Here is a 16,287-nt window from a genome sequence, read left to right as displayed (position 1 = left end):
TAATAAAGGATTTTTCCTCTAGTTAGGAGGAGTGAAACAGGTGTCAAGTTGAATAACAGCACCTGATAAAGAATGAAAAAAAGATTCCAAGCAGATCTTCCTTAAACTCAGTATGTACATCTGTGTGTGTGTGTGTGTGAGAGAGAGAGAGGGAAAAAAAACTCACCTTCTGTTTGTCAATTTACATATGTGGAATGTCTGGTTGTGGGTAGAGAGATTAGATATACTTACCCTGGATGGGCTTGGATGTCCTCCATTCCCCCAGGACCCTGAGCTACTTCTGTCTTCTACATCTAGGGACAAGAGAAAAGTTCTTTAGGCTTTCTCACAGTAATTTTTTCTTTTTGTATATGCACTTTTAAATTAATGTTTCAAATTAATCTCCTGTTGCCTTTAATTAAGAATCAGGCACAGGGCTACCATGATGATAGTGGCTTCTGACCCATCTACTTAAATTAACTCATTTAAATTCACAGCAGAAATGAACCGGACCCTCAGGAACCAGAGGTATGAACATAAAAATTACTTCCATCCTTCATAGTGCTTGATAGCCTCGATTTTTATAGACATGAAACTGTACTTATAAGTTTTATTACAATCTTTTGGACAAAGTAAGTTTAGAAATACACGAGCACAACTGCAACCCCCCAAAAGTTAAATTGGAGTAAATATCCATACTAATCCTTTCAGCAGCATCCTGGCCACAAGGTTCTCAGATACTTATTTATTTATTTATTTATTTTTTTGGTTGAGACAGAGTCTTACTATGTTGCCCTTGGTAGAGTCCCATGGCCTCACAGCTCACAGCAACCTCGAACTCTTGGGCTTAAGTGATTCTCTTGCCTCAGCCTCTCAAGCAACTGGGCCTACAGGTGCCCACCATAATACCCAGCTACTTTTTGGTTGTAATTGTCATTGTTGTTTAGCAGGCCCGGGCTGGGCTCAAACCTGCCAGCCTCAGTGTATGTGGCCGGCGCCCTACTCACTGAGCTATGGGCGCCAAGCCACTCTCAGATACTTTTTGTTCTCTAGCCAAGGTTTATCACACGAGGCAACAGAGATGCACCAGAAATATGAGATGAAAAAACAGTATTCAGTAGTCTAGTTCCATCAGCTCATTACAGGAATATTAGGATTATTTTTAAGTTTTTAAAGTTAAGACAAGACTGTCTCTGTCTTCTTTTTTTCCCCCCAAACTTGACATACCACTTGGCCTATTACCCTTAATCTGGGCTTTGAGGTATAGAAATGAAAGTCATTATTAAATTACAAAGCAATGTTTTATTTTGATAAAAATGATAGCAAAAAGATCTACAGAAACTACCAAAAAGTTGGGATTCTTCTAAACTCCATGGCAGAGAACTTTTAACGCTGAGAAGATTACAAAATGTTCCGTCGACACTTCAAATAGCAAACACTCAGGCTGAAGAGTGTACCAGCTAAATTACCAGATTAATTGCTTAAAACACAAAGTGTTTTAAAGATCAGTCACTCTATATTTAGGAATGGCTTTGAGATTTTTGATGAAAGGGCTTTCATAAGTATAAAAAGTTTCACTTTTACATTATCTTGATTGCAGTTGATAACAGACGGCCATCACCGACACCGTCTGACAGAACTGGAGGTGGAAGTGTGAAACTTTGCTTCAGGAGACATAATCCCATTGATTGTGTTTCCTGCCATTTCAGTGATACTGTTTATTCTCTTAATGCTCCACTGTCATTCCTTTTATTACTGCTATTTTATTACCAGCAGAAGTAATCATAGTATAATTAATTGATTTATTTTTGGATACATTAGAGTACACAGTGTTTTCGAATATTTTAAGAGACCAAAGAGGAACAACAACTAACTTATTATCACTAAATTAAATTCTCTCTCTCTTTTTAATGACAAATATTATGTGGGTTTTTTTTTTTTTTTTTAGTTGGTGCTTTAGAAGATTACACAACCTGCAAATAGATTCCCCCCGTGGACATGTAAAATTAGTGCACCATCAACCTTAAGGCATGTCACAAAAGCTCTCTGGACTCCCTTAAGTGTAGAGCAAAGGTGTAAAATGTTTCCCCAAATCTGCTGTCTAACAGCCCAACATGCTGGCCTGGCTGCTGATATATGGGATTAAAGTACAGGAAGAAGATACCCAGGACCCTCTGGGATTCTCATATATAGGTTTTGTAGCTTACATGGTTCTCCTATGTCTTAAACAAAAACCACATATTTTCAGCCAAAAAAAAAAAAAAAAAGACTTTGTATAAATAACAAAATCTCCCAACCACTGCAAGCTTTCCAATGTCTGGCACATCTTGACTTTCTTTTCCCCTAAATAGCCAGCTTAGATTCATTTGAGAGATCTCTCCTTTTAAATTTTGCCAAAAGGTAATGGAAGGACAGATTTGAATCCTTGTATCCATCACAAGGCTTTAAATTGTTTGGACTCATTTTATCTTCTCAAGTTTAAAAGAGAATTTAAACATGAAAAGTAGGCAGAGGCGTGGAGGAGAGGGCACCACAATGCCAGGCCAGTGGTTCCCGCTGGGGGCAATCTTGCCTCCTAAAGGACCTTGGGCGATGTGCAGAGATGTTTTTTGGTTGTCACAATCGGGAGGGATGCCCTACTGTCATGGGGGCAGTCAGAGGCCGGGCAGTGGTGCTAAACATTCTGTAAATGCGCAGAACAGCACTCACAATAAGAAATGTCTGGGCCCAAATGTCAATTGTGCAGAGACTGAGAAGCCCTGAGCTAGAGCAAAAAGAATCAAGTTGGAGGAAAGACTCACTCGCCTTTGAATTGTAATTCAGTACGAACTACTGAATGCACAGTGTCGTAAGCATTTAAACCCCTACTTGAGCAGAAATGTTTCAAGAAACCTTCATATACATCTTCTGCCCACAGAATAAAGGAAAAATGATGGTCAACCAAGCAGCTTGCTAATTAGCAGGCAGATAAAACACATCAAAACTTGAGTATTCCCAACTGGGCAATTTCAAAAGCGAGCAATCCACTAATTAAAAATGCTGGAAGTCTAGCTTTTTCAAAACAGGTTAAATACTGGCTGGGTTCCTTTGCAAATAGATTCTGGACCAATCACATCTGACTGCTCTTTTCCCTTCCTCTTCCATTTCCATCTTTCCCGTTCCTGACCTCGCACTGCACCTTCCTTTCCGCCTCCTCCCCTTTACTGCTCTCTGTTGAGCAGGCTTCCCGGCCTCTGGCCTCCTACTAGACCTAAAGGATGAAGACAGCCAGCTAGCTCTCCCAAACCTAATAAATACAACAGAACAATCACATGAAGTGGAATTATGTTTTATCTTTTAAAAAAATCTATGCAACTGGTGCTCATTTATCCATAGAAAGAGGAGACAGCATTATGGCATGGACAATGGTAATTCATAAGGAATGTAAACATGTCATTTTTAAGGCATGTGTCCCCATCTTTCCTCCCCGTGAACTTCATCAGACATCCCAGTTTAGTTAGCAAGGGTGTCTCAAAGTGCCTTTCAAAGCCCCACCCACCTGCATCAGAATCACCAGGGTTTCTCATTTCAAAACTGGCTTCTTAGGACCCATCTCAGTCCTACTGAGTCTGGAACTCTAAGGATGAAGCCAAGAAAATTGTTTTTCACAAGATCCCCAGGTAATTTTCAAGCACACAGGAGTCTGAAAATCACAAGACGACACTATCGGAAACACAAGCCAAATCCATGCCCCAAATCATCAACAGGTCCTGAATCACTCCACATCTTAAAAATCTCTTTTGAGTTGGGCGGCGCCCGTAGCTCAGTAGATAGGGTCCGGCCACATACACGGAGCCTGGTGGGTTGGAACCCAGCCCGGGCCAGCTACCAACAATGACAAATGCAACAAAAACAACAGCCAAGCATTGTGGTGGGCACCTGTAGTCCCAGCTATTTGGGAGGCTGAGGCAAGAGAATCATTTGTGCCCAAGAGTTTGAGGTTGCTGTGAGGTGTGACACCACAGCACTCTACCCAGGGTGACAGCTTGAGACTCCATCTCAAAAAAAAAAAATCTCTTTTGGGTTGTTGGTTTCAACAGCATCCAGTACACGCTCTCATCACATCTGCATCATGGCAGTTCTTGCCCAGACTCTCTTTTTACATAAAGCCTGCACATGGCCTGCACCTGGCCTGGCCGTTCCTCTCTCCCCACTGGGTACCTGGACACGCATCCTCCTCTACACTATCATGTGATCATACCTGCCACTTCCTCTGTCTAAACTGTCCCTCGCCGCTCCAAAACAATAGCAGCCCACAGTTAGTGAGCTTAAATATATGTCAGACACTGTGCCTCCTAAATGCTATAATAGTATCCTGATTTTATACCTAAGAAAACTGAGGCTTAGATGGGAGAGAAACCTTGCTCAAGGGATCTGTAAATGGCAAAGCTGAGACACAAACACAGCTGTTGTGAGGTGCTGAAATTATACTCCCCCAATACCATCAAGCCTCCCTGGTAAGAATTTCTCATTTCTACAAACAACTGGAATGTTCCTTCTTGTCATTTCTCCCCAAGCAGAGTGAATATGTTTATTTGGTAGTTTACACCCATATTTATATCCACAAAACAAAAAATACAGCAGAACCTCTGTAAGTTGAGCACCCAAGAGACTGAAACACACTGGTCAACATGAGGAACTAGGCCCACCATGCTGATATGTACAACATGTGCTGTATGTCCAGTCTATGAAAATTAGGTCAACTCCAGGAGGTGGTCAGCTATGTTCTACTGCACATGGAATAAATATTTGAGAGACTCAAAAGAGTGGAAAATAAAAATAGAACAATAAATCCAGAGGTATAGTGAGTTCTCAAAATGCACAACGTGAAAGACTGGATATTTGCTAGAGATGGGTCAAAAAATTTTAGAAGCCATCAAATAGGGAAAGACTGAAAGGAGAGTGACAATGACCTCATCAGACAAAAGCACACAAATTATTCACAAGAGACATAACTAATCCTGGTATTAAAGCTAACAAAGTGTCTGTGGAGCTCCCACCATGGAGGGCAGAAAGCCATAGAGTTGCCCGTAGTATCAGCCACGGGCACCATGATGATGTTTGCACGGCTGGCTCCATATGACGGTTCAGGAAATACACAGGATTTAGTAGACGAGTAACCATGTGAGTACACACGCAGCCATAAAGCTCCATGTTTCTATCATACCAAACTTGGGTACGTGTTCCTCATAAGAAGGAAATATGCTTTATCTATGTAAGGAGCCCTCAGTATCTTGCGTGGTGGGCTCATGAGTTCCTACTGAAATGAGTTAGAACAGCACGAAGTGAAAAGACCGACGACAATATTTTGGTATGAAAAGTGGTTAAGTCTAGGCTCAGTGTCTGTAGCAATATTGGTTTTGGCGTCAAACACATACACCAAGGCTGGGGGGTTGGAACCTGGCCCCGGGCTAGCTAAACAACAATGACGACTGCAACAAAAAAAACAGCCAGGCTTTGTGGCGCGCACCTGTAGTCCAGCTACTTGGGAGGCTGAGGCAAGAGACTCGCTTAAGCCCAAGAGTTTGAGGTTGCTGTGAGCTGTGACGCCACAGCACTTTACCAAAGGGGACATAGTGAGACTCTGCCTCAAAATAAAAAACAAAAAAACAGAAACAACAACAACAACAAAGTGGTTACATCTAGATCAGCAGTTCTCAACCTATGGATGGCAACCCCTTTGGGGTCGAATGACCCCTTCACAGGGGTCACCTAAATACACCCTGCATATCAGATATTTACATCATGATTCATAACAGTAGCAAAATTACAATTATGAAGTGGCAATGAAAATAATTTTACGGTTGGGGGTCACCACAACATGAGGAACTGTATTAAAGGGTCTCGGCATCAGGAAGGTTGAGAACCACTGCTCTAGACGGTGAGACTACATGGTGTATAGGAGAAGGTGTATGAGATCTTTTAAGGGGCTCTAGTAACAAATGAAAAGCCACCTGGGATGAAGCTGCTGCATGTTTAGTTCTTGCCCCTCCCCTGTTCTGTCACCAACCTCTACCCACGATGGAGGACAGACAGCAAGTTACCATCCGAGGCAGAGAGAGGGAAGGGGAAATGCAAGTGGACAGCAGAAACTACTCCAAAGAGACAGACACGGGCTCCAATGTTCAAGGTTTTCTAATTTCTCATTTTACCCTACACTAAGATAGAATCAGCAGCATCCAGGGATTGACAATTGTTCTAGGAGGCAAGCTGGCAGCCCACAAATTTTCATCTTCTTTGATTAGTTCTGCATGAGCCCCCTGCAAAACACTGGCCATCTCTGAGCAAAAACACAAGTTAGTTTGGGTAGAATTAGGACCAAACACTCCCTTTGGAGGAAAGATACACAGATAAAATTCTAACTTCCATGATTTCCCATCTGCATTCATTAAGCTTAGGATTTGATTCCTCAAATCTCCACTTTGCTTATGTGGACAGCGAGATTGACACTATCAAACAGACTAGACAAATGTTGGGAAACACAGGACTGGGAGCTGCGGGGAAGACCTAGAATTCAACGGGTGCCGGCTCTCGGGTCCAAGCAAGTCACTGGCCCCTCTGAACTCGTTTTTGTGAACTACAAAATAAGCAAGTTTGATTTCCATTCTTGGAAATAGGGCAGGCTTAGTATATTTGGACAACTCTCCCACAGAAAACTAAAAATGATGGATAACATTTTTTTTTAAATCTTCTTTAAACTACTAATGAGCTGACAAGATGGCAAGGAATCATCAAGCCAAAATCAAAGTGAAGGCTGGAACCCGGGGAAGAAGAAAAGACATTTTTGCCCTGAGGACATTTGCCAACCTAGAAAATTTAATGGCCTCTTGGGTCACGGAGAACAGAAGGGAAAACCCAAGACCCACCCAAAGTCAGGATTCTAACAGATGGTAAGGGATAACAGTATTTGCAACCTTAAGGAAAGTTATTTTTAAAGTAAATGAGTTAATTAATACTTGTTAAACACTTAGGGAAGTACCTGGTCCATAGTAAATTCCTATCATAGTCACCAATGTCTACTACGCGTACCTAATATACTCCATTATTTAGAACAATCCCATTCTCACATTTTTATGACTCCCACCTTTTAAACAGGTCAGAGACTTTTAAGTACTCTCCTGGATCTTAGAAACATGTAAAACACTTGACTTAAACAAATCCCACCTTCTCCTTAAACATCTACAGCATAACCACAGTGAGAATTCAATAAGCGTTAGATTTGTTTGGTGACTTCATTTCCCTTTAGAATATTCTCTTCGTATCTTAGGTTGTTGTTTCTTTGTGCAATATATAATATGCTGTCAAAGGTTACCTATGCTGACCAGAGGCCCAAGCTAAGAATATCAACAGAATACTATGTATGTTGAACCTTGATTTGAAATAAACAAGCGTGAGGGTGACCTGACTCATTGATTTGAAGCTGAGTTCTGTTTTCGTCCTTTCTATACTTTGAGCCTCTACCATCTAAACACCCAGGACCCCAGGGTTTCACGAAGTCAGGAACGTCTCAAAGTGGTGTCCTGCCCAGCTCTAACGATACACAAACTCCTCCTATCGTATAAAAATACCCTGACTTCCTAATGAAAATTTCTACATGTTCAGAATGCGCTCTGAGATGGAGGATGTTAAGTTCTTCCAGGAGAGATAATCAATCTGAAACATGTTGAAGTCTACCCTGTCCCAAAGCCTTCTCCCCGCAACACAGACACCATTAAATATCCTCCACACCATTACGGAGCCTCGCAGACTGCGTACATCTGTGGCTCCTACTAATTTCCTAGTCCAGGAAGAACCCTTGGCTGAGCCCTCCGTACAAACTGCGATGGCATATGCTCTCCGTCAGTGCCAGATGAATTTAGAGTTCAAAATATTTCATCAGCAAAGAGCGTGTTAAGGATGTGCACATTTTCATTAGCACCCAGTCTAATGAGAGCTCTAGAGTGATCTGAAGTCAAGTAGGAGGACCCGTGCGGACACAGGAAGACTCAAGGAGCTTCAAATATCCACAGACGAGGTCCACACGACTAGGATCGTTTGTTTTCTATTAGAAATGAGAGATGATGCCTCATAATGAGTGATCTGAGCACTAATGAGAAACGGGATGAGAAGCTTCCATCACTTCCCAAATCTGACCAAGCAAAAGATGAGGGTTGTGGCAATGCCTCCCACACAAATTTTAAGGCATGTGACATATGAAGAATGCAGACTGGGCGTTTGATTTTCAGATGACTGCTGCCAACTCTGCCTCTCTCAGAAATGGATTTCCTTATCAAAAAAAGAAAAAAGAAAGAAATCTGAAACTCAAAGGTGAAATATGACATGATCTTAGAGTGTTTTGGTAAAATGGACAGACTGATGAGAAAGTATATTGGAAAAAGATTTGTTCATGGGGAATTATGGCAATAGTTTAGCTTTTATTAACCTCTGAATTGAACTGGTTACTATGTCCTTTAGAATAATACTATTTTTCTCAAGCTCAAAATAAACCATTTTTAAAAAACTGAACACTAAATTTCAGTGTTCATTATGATATGAAGCTAAATTCCATAGCGTGGTGATATCAGTGAAAGAATTTTGACATACTATGAATTCAGATAATACAGAAGTGACAAAGTGCACAGCTACTACATTTTAAATACATCAGTGATGTTTCTTATTCGGAAACTCAGAAGTCTTTTGGAAACTCAAGGTCAGAGACAGTTAATTACGAATTTAAAACAAAAAGTAACCTTGAGGCCTTTGTATCAATCCCTATGATTTGGGGGTATCAATGATCATCTAATTTGAATGACATTCGCCATTAAATAATTAACATGAAATACGGAGAGAAGAACGCTTTATTAGGCAAACTTTCAAGATGTTTGGGACTAGCTAGTCAGGGTCTTCATCTTAAAGAGAAGTTAGTCCTTTCAGGATGCCATCTTTCTCAACAGCAGCCCCCAAACAAGATTCATAAACAACTGAGGCAAGAAAACCTGGACTGTCTCCGTGTCCCTGGACCTTTGAACGTGACCAACCTAAAAGCACATTCATAAAAATTAGTCTTAATGAAGACAATTTTCTTTGAGAGTAAACTTATTTCAAATTAAGTGAGAATAACAGTTGGAAGTCAGCTTTCATATATAAACACTTTGAAAGAAGCCTCAGTGACATCCACCTTCAACATTACACAGATAAGCTTTAAAGTATCTAAACTAATGTGAAAAATGGGTACCCTTTAAAAAAGTGCGTATTTACAAACATACATCACAGGGAGCGAGAAATAAAAGGTAGATGCCTTAGTGAGGAAAAAAAATTGTAAACAACAGAAGCATAAATTTAAGAATATGCTATGCTTTATTTCCTAACAAAACAGAATACATAACTCTGACATCATGTGCGTGTAATTATACATGTATTTTTCAAATCATGCATGTAATTTTGATGTTACAAAATCCATAATATTATAATGAGTCCATATATACAAATTGATATTTAAAATGCCTATTTGATAAATAATTTATTAGCTTTATTCCAGCGAGGGCAGGGGGAAGTGCCAAGATGAAACATATAACAGTTATTCTCTTTTCGTTTCTTTCCTGATACTTCTTTTCTCCCCGGGGTGCCATTTGCGAGGTTCTGAGAAGGGGAGGCTGGCTTAATTGAAATATTTGTAGGCTGTAATTGCTCTGCCTAACCACAATGGCCCACTTCTCCCAAATGGCATTCTTTCTCTTTGCTTTCTTCTTTTTCTCCTGTTTCCTTTTATACTTTAACAGAATCTGCTTCTCCGACTTCTTTCCTGCCCATGTCCTCTCACTCCCCATTCCAGATGTGTGATTAATAGTGGCAGTGAAGCCAGTAGTTCTACATATTCAAAAATCATCCTAGAATCCAGTTTTCCAGCACAGTCCCTTTTGCTTAAAGTAATCACTGCCATAAACTGGTACCCAGTTTATCCCTTCGAGATTATAGTCCTTCCTCCTGTGTTTAACACGGCAGCCTATGACCTGGCCAGGACGACTGATCAATCTTACATGTTATCATCGGGGGTCATGTCTTAGTTTTAGGCCAATTTTCTCTGTATTTAGGCTCAAATGTGCAAACCACGCTATATTACTCTGCAAAACATCAATGAGAGGGCTTAATTAAGTAACACTGACAGATAAATCCATTTCTTTCACAGTAATCAAATCAAAGCAGGTTGACATAACACAGGAACTTAATACAGTTATTCCCTTGTAATTGGAAAAAGGCCCTTTACTTCTCATTAAAGCAATCTTCTGGGTATTGGCATAATAAGAAGGCTCAGAGCTTTAATACTGCCCTATAAAAGTCTCAAGATACAGACCCCTTAAGCAAACAAGCCAGATTATCTAATTCCTTGATCACAGCAGACCATGTAGTTCCTACTGTTTAAAACTACTAATTCTTTATCTCTGCTACAATTAAACAGAGGTAAATCAGCATCAAACATACACAATGGAAATCTGTAAAAATGCACAAACTGTTTACGGTTTTATAAATCTACCTCCACATGTATTTTGAAAGGAAGTGGTCCATTAAAAATGAATTTGAAATACTTCACTAATGTGAAATTGTAATAGCCTGGATAGGGGAAAATCTCTTTTATTTTACTCTACGGGCCCAACAGGACATATTTGGCCCAATTTTACAGTGTCATACTTAACCATACAGTACCACTTTGTTAATCAGAACTGTGAGAGAATGGAAGTTTTAGTGAAATATTTACTTTTTATGGTATATAAAAAAACAGCAAATCATTTGGTCAACTGTAGGCTGCTTTAAAAAGGCTAAAATTCAAAAAAGTACATTATTATGCCATGTTCATATCCCAAACTAAACTGAACAAAAGCAATTTTTATTTACCCTTTAGCTCCAATTTTGAGTGAGTTTCCATCACTTATCTATTGGCACCTGATCAATCTCAAAATGATTCTAGCAACTCTTCCTAAGAGGATAACTTATACTCTAGGTACTACATAAGTGATTCCCAAATGATGGCTGACCAACAAAATACTCCCAAAGAATCTCATAAAAAAACTAAAAATAGCAGGGCCTTACCTGAGAACTAATCAAGAAAAGATCAAGGGCTGAAGACCAGGGAGGAGAAAATATGTACATGACATGTACATATGATATACACACACACATATACTTTTTTCTATTATTTTATGTTAGAAAGCTTTCAATTACAATACACTTAAAATTATAATATGTTGTTTCTGAACTATTTCCAAGTAGAGCCCCTAGTTCCTTGCATTTCTTAGGAACAAACTGTTATGAAACTCAGGAAACTTACTTTTGATCCAATCGATAATCCACATTCCAACATGAAACGCCCCCCCTCCCCTGCCTTTGGTGGAAGACTCGGTCCAGGATCACGCAGTGTATTGAGCTGTCACATCTCTTAAATCTACTTTAATCAGTAACAGTGCCTCAGTCTTCTTCTTTTTGGGATATTCGAATCTCTGTAGAACACAGGCTGGGTATTTTACAGACTGTTTCTTGATCAGGGCCAATCACATGCTTCCTCGTGATTATAGTCAGGTAGCTGTAATACTATACAAGTGGCCTGTGTCTCTCCCAGGATATCACATCCCAAACCACACGACTGGTCTGCCTCTCGTTTGTTGTCAATTGGGGGAAATTTTGTTTTGTTTTTTCTCTAATTTTTGCTCATTGTTGTCAATATTGATCATTTTGTCAAGGTGCTGTGCAAATTCTCCCCGAATAATTATAATTTTTCCCTGTTGAGCTAATTGGCAATCTATGGGGAGATTCTTTAAGAACATTAGAACTAGTTTTTGATTACGTTGTTGTTGAAAAAAATTAAAATACAAAAGTGGAGGGGGGGGCAAAAGTGGAAATTCTCTCAGCACCCACCCTCGCATCAGGTCTCACAGACTGAATAGTTACGCATCCTCTGGTCTGTGACCAAGAGGTTTTGCAGCCACTGAAATGCAGGGCAATAAACACGAACTTAACTGAAATTTCTGCTCTATTTAAATTGATAAGAAATATTCTTCCATCATTTATAACCTACGGACATCTCAGTGGATACGATTATTAGTTGTAGCCTTGTAACCTTGGTGGGATAAGAAACACGGGCATAAGAATATGCTATTACATATTATATTATTAAGGCTGAAGGAATTCAGCCAAGATGAAGACAAGATTTAGTGACCAGCTTGTGAATTAAGGCCATGCATAAAGCCAAGTTAAGGAACTGATTTTGGAGTCGGGCTATCCTAACCCTCCCATCTCATCCTGTAAAACCACTGTATAAAAAAGAAAGCTCCCTGAAAGCCCTATTTCCCAATTAAATCCAAATGGATAGACAAGCACACTCACGACAGAGAAAAACCTAGTGTGGTTTTCATATTCTGGCAAAACAATTTTAAAGTGGGCAACAGACCTCATGTATTTCAAAAGGGGGAGGTAAGCTGAAACTTTAAAAAGAATATATTCCCACATTTAGAGAGCAGGTGTAAAAAAGGAGCTAGGTACCCGCACAGAGTGAAGAGTGAAGCCTGCCCACAGAAAAGGCTTTGAGGGGGACTCTGCCATTTAATAGAATGCATCTGATCCAAAACTCGGTGAGTTAACTTGGGGTAAATCAATGGAAGGTAGAAATGATCCTTTTAACCTTTGGATAAAGCCCTTATCATCTTGTAAACTGAACAGTGTTGACAGATTTCAACTCTGACTTATAAAGGCTTAGAAAATTTTCCTCACAATTCCATTTCAGCCAAATGCCTGGCAGACATTGGCAAAGGTTCCCCTAACTTGGGCTTACAAATGTGTGTCGGGTGTGTGTATGTGTGTGCGTGTGTGTATGCCTGTGAAATCAGAATATACACACACAGGATACACACCCTTGCATTTCCCAATAGTGTCTTGACATTAATGATGGTGTTTAAAACAGTCCCCATATGTTGCAACTTGTTTTAGCTGATATCGCCTTGTTTTTGATCAGATAGGTCAGAGAGGTCTGCCTGGTGACTTCAGAATCTTATCTGTTATCTTATAAAAACATAACCACATTTTTTGTTATGCTTTCTACTTTCTAAAATCTATATATATTCATCTTATTTAAAATGATTTATCTGAGGCTGGGCACGGTGGCTCACGCCTATAATCTCAACACTCTGGGAGACCGAGGCAGGTGGATTGCTTGAGCTCAGGAGGTCGAGACCAGCCTGAGCAAGAGCAAGACCCCATCTCTAAGAACAGCCAGATGTTGTGGCAGGTTCCTGTAGTCACAGTTACTAGGGAAGGTGAGGCAAGAAGACAGCTTGAGTCCAAGAGTCTGAAGTTGCTGTGAGCTATGACACAATGGCACTCTACCGAGCATGACAGAATAAAACTCTGTCTCAAAACTAAATAAATAAATAAAATATCTGGAATCAAAGTATGAAGCTGCAATCAAGAAAAGGTACATACTTAAAATACAAACGGAGCAAAACCTTTTTTTAACAGGGAGGAAAAAAAATATGAAGAGAAAAAGAAACTGGTATATATCCTCATATAAAAGAGGTCATTCCATAGAAGACATCCTTTCATCCTTTCATGGTGTTGCTAAATTCTCTCTTTAATTCTAACAGGTAAGAGAATACCTGCCAACGTTCACGAGAAAGCTTGTTGAAATAGGAAGGTCAGATAGCACTAGAATGACTGAGTGCTCCCAGGCAGCAGGATACATTCCCACCATGTCAGCAATGAAAACAACTGGCTTGTCTCCTCTCTGCACTGCCCTGTGTCTCACACGGCATCAGTTCATAACAGGGTACAACCATGACATCAGTTTGAAAAAGGCTCAGGGCGGTGACAGCAGCTCAGGTTCCCAGCTACAAAAATGGACTGTGACATTCCCCAAACCTTGCTGCTGCTCTTACTTTCATTTTTGAGTGGTTTAAAACATGTTCAAAACTCCAGTACTGAAAATACATCTGCCTTAATTTACTAGTCCAGCTGTTGGGGGCTAGGACCTGAAACAGACTAGAAAAGCATCCACTGATATTTTCTTAGGTTTAATCACATGAAATTTATGGAAATAAGCATTTTTGTTGTTGTTGTTCTAGATAAGTCTGCAACTCAGATGGATCCTACTTTTTGTCCATTGGATTAACTGACGCGATACTGGTCAGAAAGAAATGAGTTTCCCGGCTGCACTGGGCTTACAAGTTCAGTACGAAAGGCAAGAAGCTGTAACACTTCTCCAGGAATGGAAGAAATGTCATTTGTCTGAAAGGAGATGCGAAGACCTGAAGAATGACAATAACCAGGCATCTCCCCAGAAAACAGGACGCAGGGAAGGGGTCCAGGGGAAGCCAGAGCTGTCAGAGGAGAATAATGATTTATCTGATGAGATGAGCACAGCGTCTGATTAGAGAAGATGCCTTCTTCACAGAGCAAAGATTGCGACGTTACTTTAAGATTTCGCTGAAGGGAGAAACGGTGCCTGCCAAATGTGGTCTGTAACAGCACAGGCTAGCCATGAGTGATACGGTGGGAAAATCGCCACTAAGCCAGATTTTATTTGATTTGTCCTGATGATTTTTATTAGAATACATGGATCATTGCTTCAACCTTTCCATGTAAAACCAAATCAAATTCAAAAACTCACACATCAGTCACCTAACCTTATGTCATTCCTTCTGCTTTACTAAAGTTGAGCCACATTTCAGCTGATCTGTCCTCGATAAATCGTTCAGCTCCTCAAAACGGTTGGGCCAAATTCTGGGAGGCAAGTGGTACACAAAGGAACCGCTAAATCTGCGCTTACATATGAGAAAGCCAAGGGAAAGGAATATTGCGAGCTCCACAGATGCAGAATGAAATCAAAACAATATACGGCCCAACGCAGACCGAGAGCGAAGGAGCCCTTCCTCTTCCTTCTCTCTGATGTGTTCCAACTGGTCGCCACTCCTCCCCCAGCTACTCCTCAACCCTCTTTAACAAGGCGCTGAACAGGATCCTGAAACCAGAGAAAAGTCCGCAATCACATGGTGCAAGATCTAAACTGCAACCAACAAGATTAAAAATTTACAAATTAAAAATGTTCCAATGCTTAAGGTGAAAATTACAAACGTTAAATATTATATTTGTGGGAAATCTCTGTGTTATTTCCAAGAACTGCTTCCTTATAAGGAATAGAGGTTTAATTACATAAAATACAGCAAAGAGTTTCCAAAGGACGAGTGCTTATAACCTACTTCCTACCATCTCTCTACCTGTCCATTTCCTAGCTGCATTTGCCCTTTCTTCCTCAGAAGTAATAATTACTGCTTGGCTATCCATTTCTAGTTAACACAGACATCAGTGCCATCTTCCTGATTTCCTATAGTGTCTCAGACAACATCTGAAACGTGCATTATTATCTTTTCTTCAGGGAAGGTAAACAGCTTTCCCAGCCATTGCCTATCAGCAGTCCCAGGGTCTTCCAGAGGATGGGCATGAGCCAAATGCTGGTACTTGATCAAAATCCAAACACCCAAAACAATTAAAAGTAAAATAAAAGAACCTAGTACCTCTGAAAACTAATGATCGCCAAACTTTTAGGCTTCGGGTATAAACCTCTTACGGCCAACACTCAGCTGTGGTTTTGCCAATCCCCATCTTTTTGTGCACCTGACCATCCAGGCAGTCTAAATTTCCCATTTGCCTTTGCATTCAGGTGGTACAAGGTGACTACAATGGGGCCAACAGGATGTGAGCAGAAGTAACGCTTCCCTCTTCCAAGTCTGGCCCCTAAAACTTCCCGTGTAATCTTCTACGCGCTCCATCAGGTTCTCGGTGGTCAGCCTGATACCAATATCTAGAGAAGCCCCCAGGTTCCAGGGGATGCCAGAGCCGAGGCATGGAAGGAGCCAGGCGAGAGAAGAGCCCACCCATGCTGGTCTGTGACACCAGAGGGAAGTAACCCTTTGCGTTGGTAAGCTACTTAAGTTTGGGGATTGTCTGTTCCAGCAATCAGCATACCCTGACTAGTGTATCCTTCAAATTCTGGCGCTATGATTCCATCTTCCGAGTAAAGCAAACATACGCAGTGAGAGCTGGCACCCGTCGGACTGTGAAGCAAGGGAAACTGGTCTTTGAACTATCCTCCTCTCCCTTCCAGTCTTGTTTTCTCCTCTTAGCACTTCCTCCCTCTGAGCACCAAATGTTCTCAGGCTGCTCAGTCTCGTATGTCTCAAGAAACTAAACCCCATCCATTCATTATCCATTCTTTCTTTCAGCCACCATCTTCTGAACAGCAGTGAGGAT

The 16,287-nt window shown here is 40.7% G+C and overlaps 1 protein-coding gene across 5 annotated transcripts in view; it reads right to left on the bottom strand.

Moving 5' to 3' along the window:
* The window catches only part of TCF4 (transcription factor 4), a 349,564-nt gene that overhangs the window by 231,743 nt on the left and 101,534 nt on the right, over window positions 1-16,287 (bottom strand). For all 5 annotated transcript variants that reach the window (XM_012804308.2, XM_023512351.1, XM_023512352.1 and 2 more), the window contains one exon: window positions 232-293. In XM_012804308.2, the coding sequence (XP_012659762.1) occupies window positions 232-293 (62 nt within the window). The remainder of the gene's footprint in view (window positions 1-231; window positions 294-16,287) is intronic.

Source organism: Otolemur garnettii, unplaced genomic scaffold, assembly GCF_000181295.1.
Source record: "Otolemur garnettii isolate 467f Iridium unplaced genomic scaffold, OtoGar3 scaffold00027, whole genome shotgun sequence".
Classification (NCBI taxonomy): Eukaryota; Metazoa; Chordata; class Mammalia; order Primates; family Galagidae; genus Otolemur; species Otolemur garnettii.
This window is presented reverse-complemented; position numbering and strand designations above follow the sequence as displayed.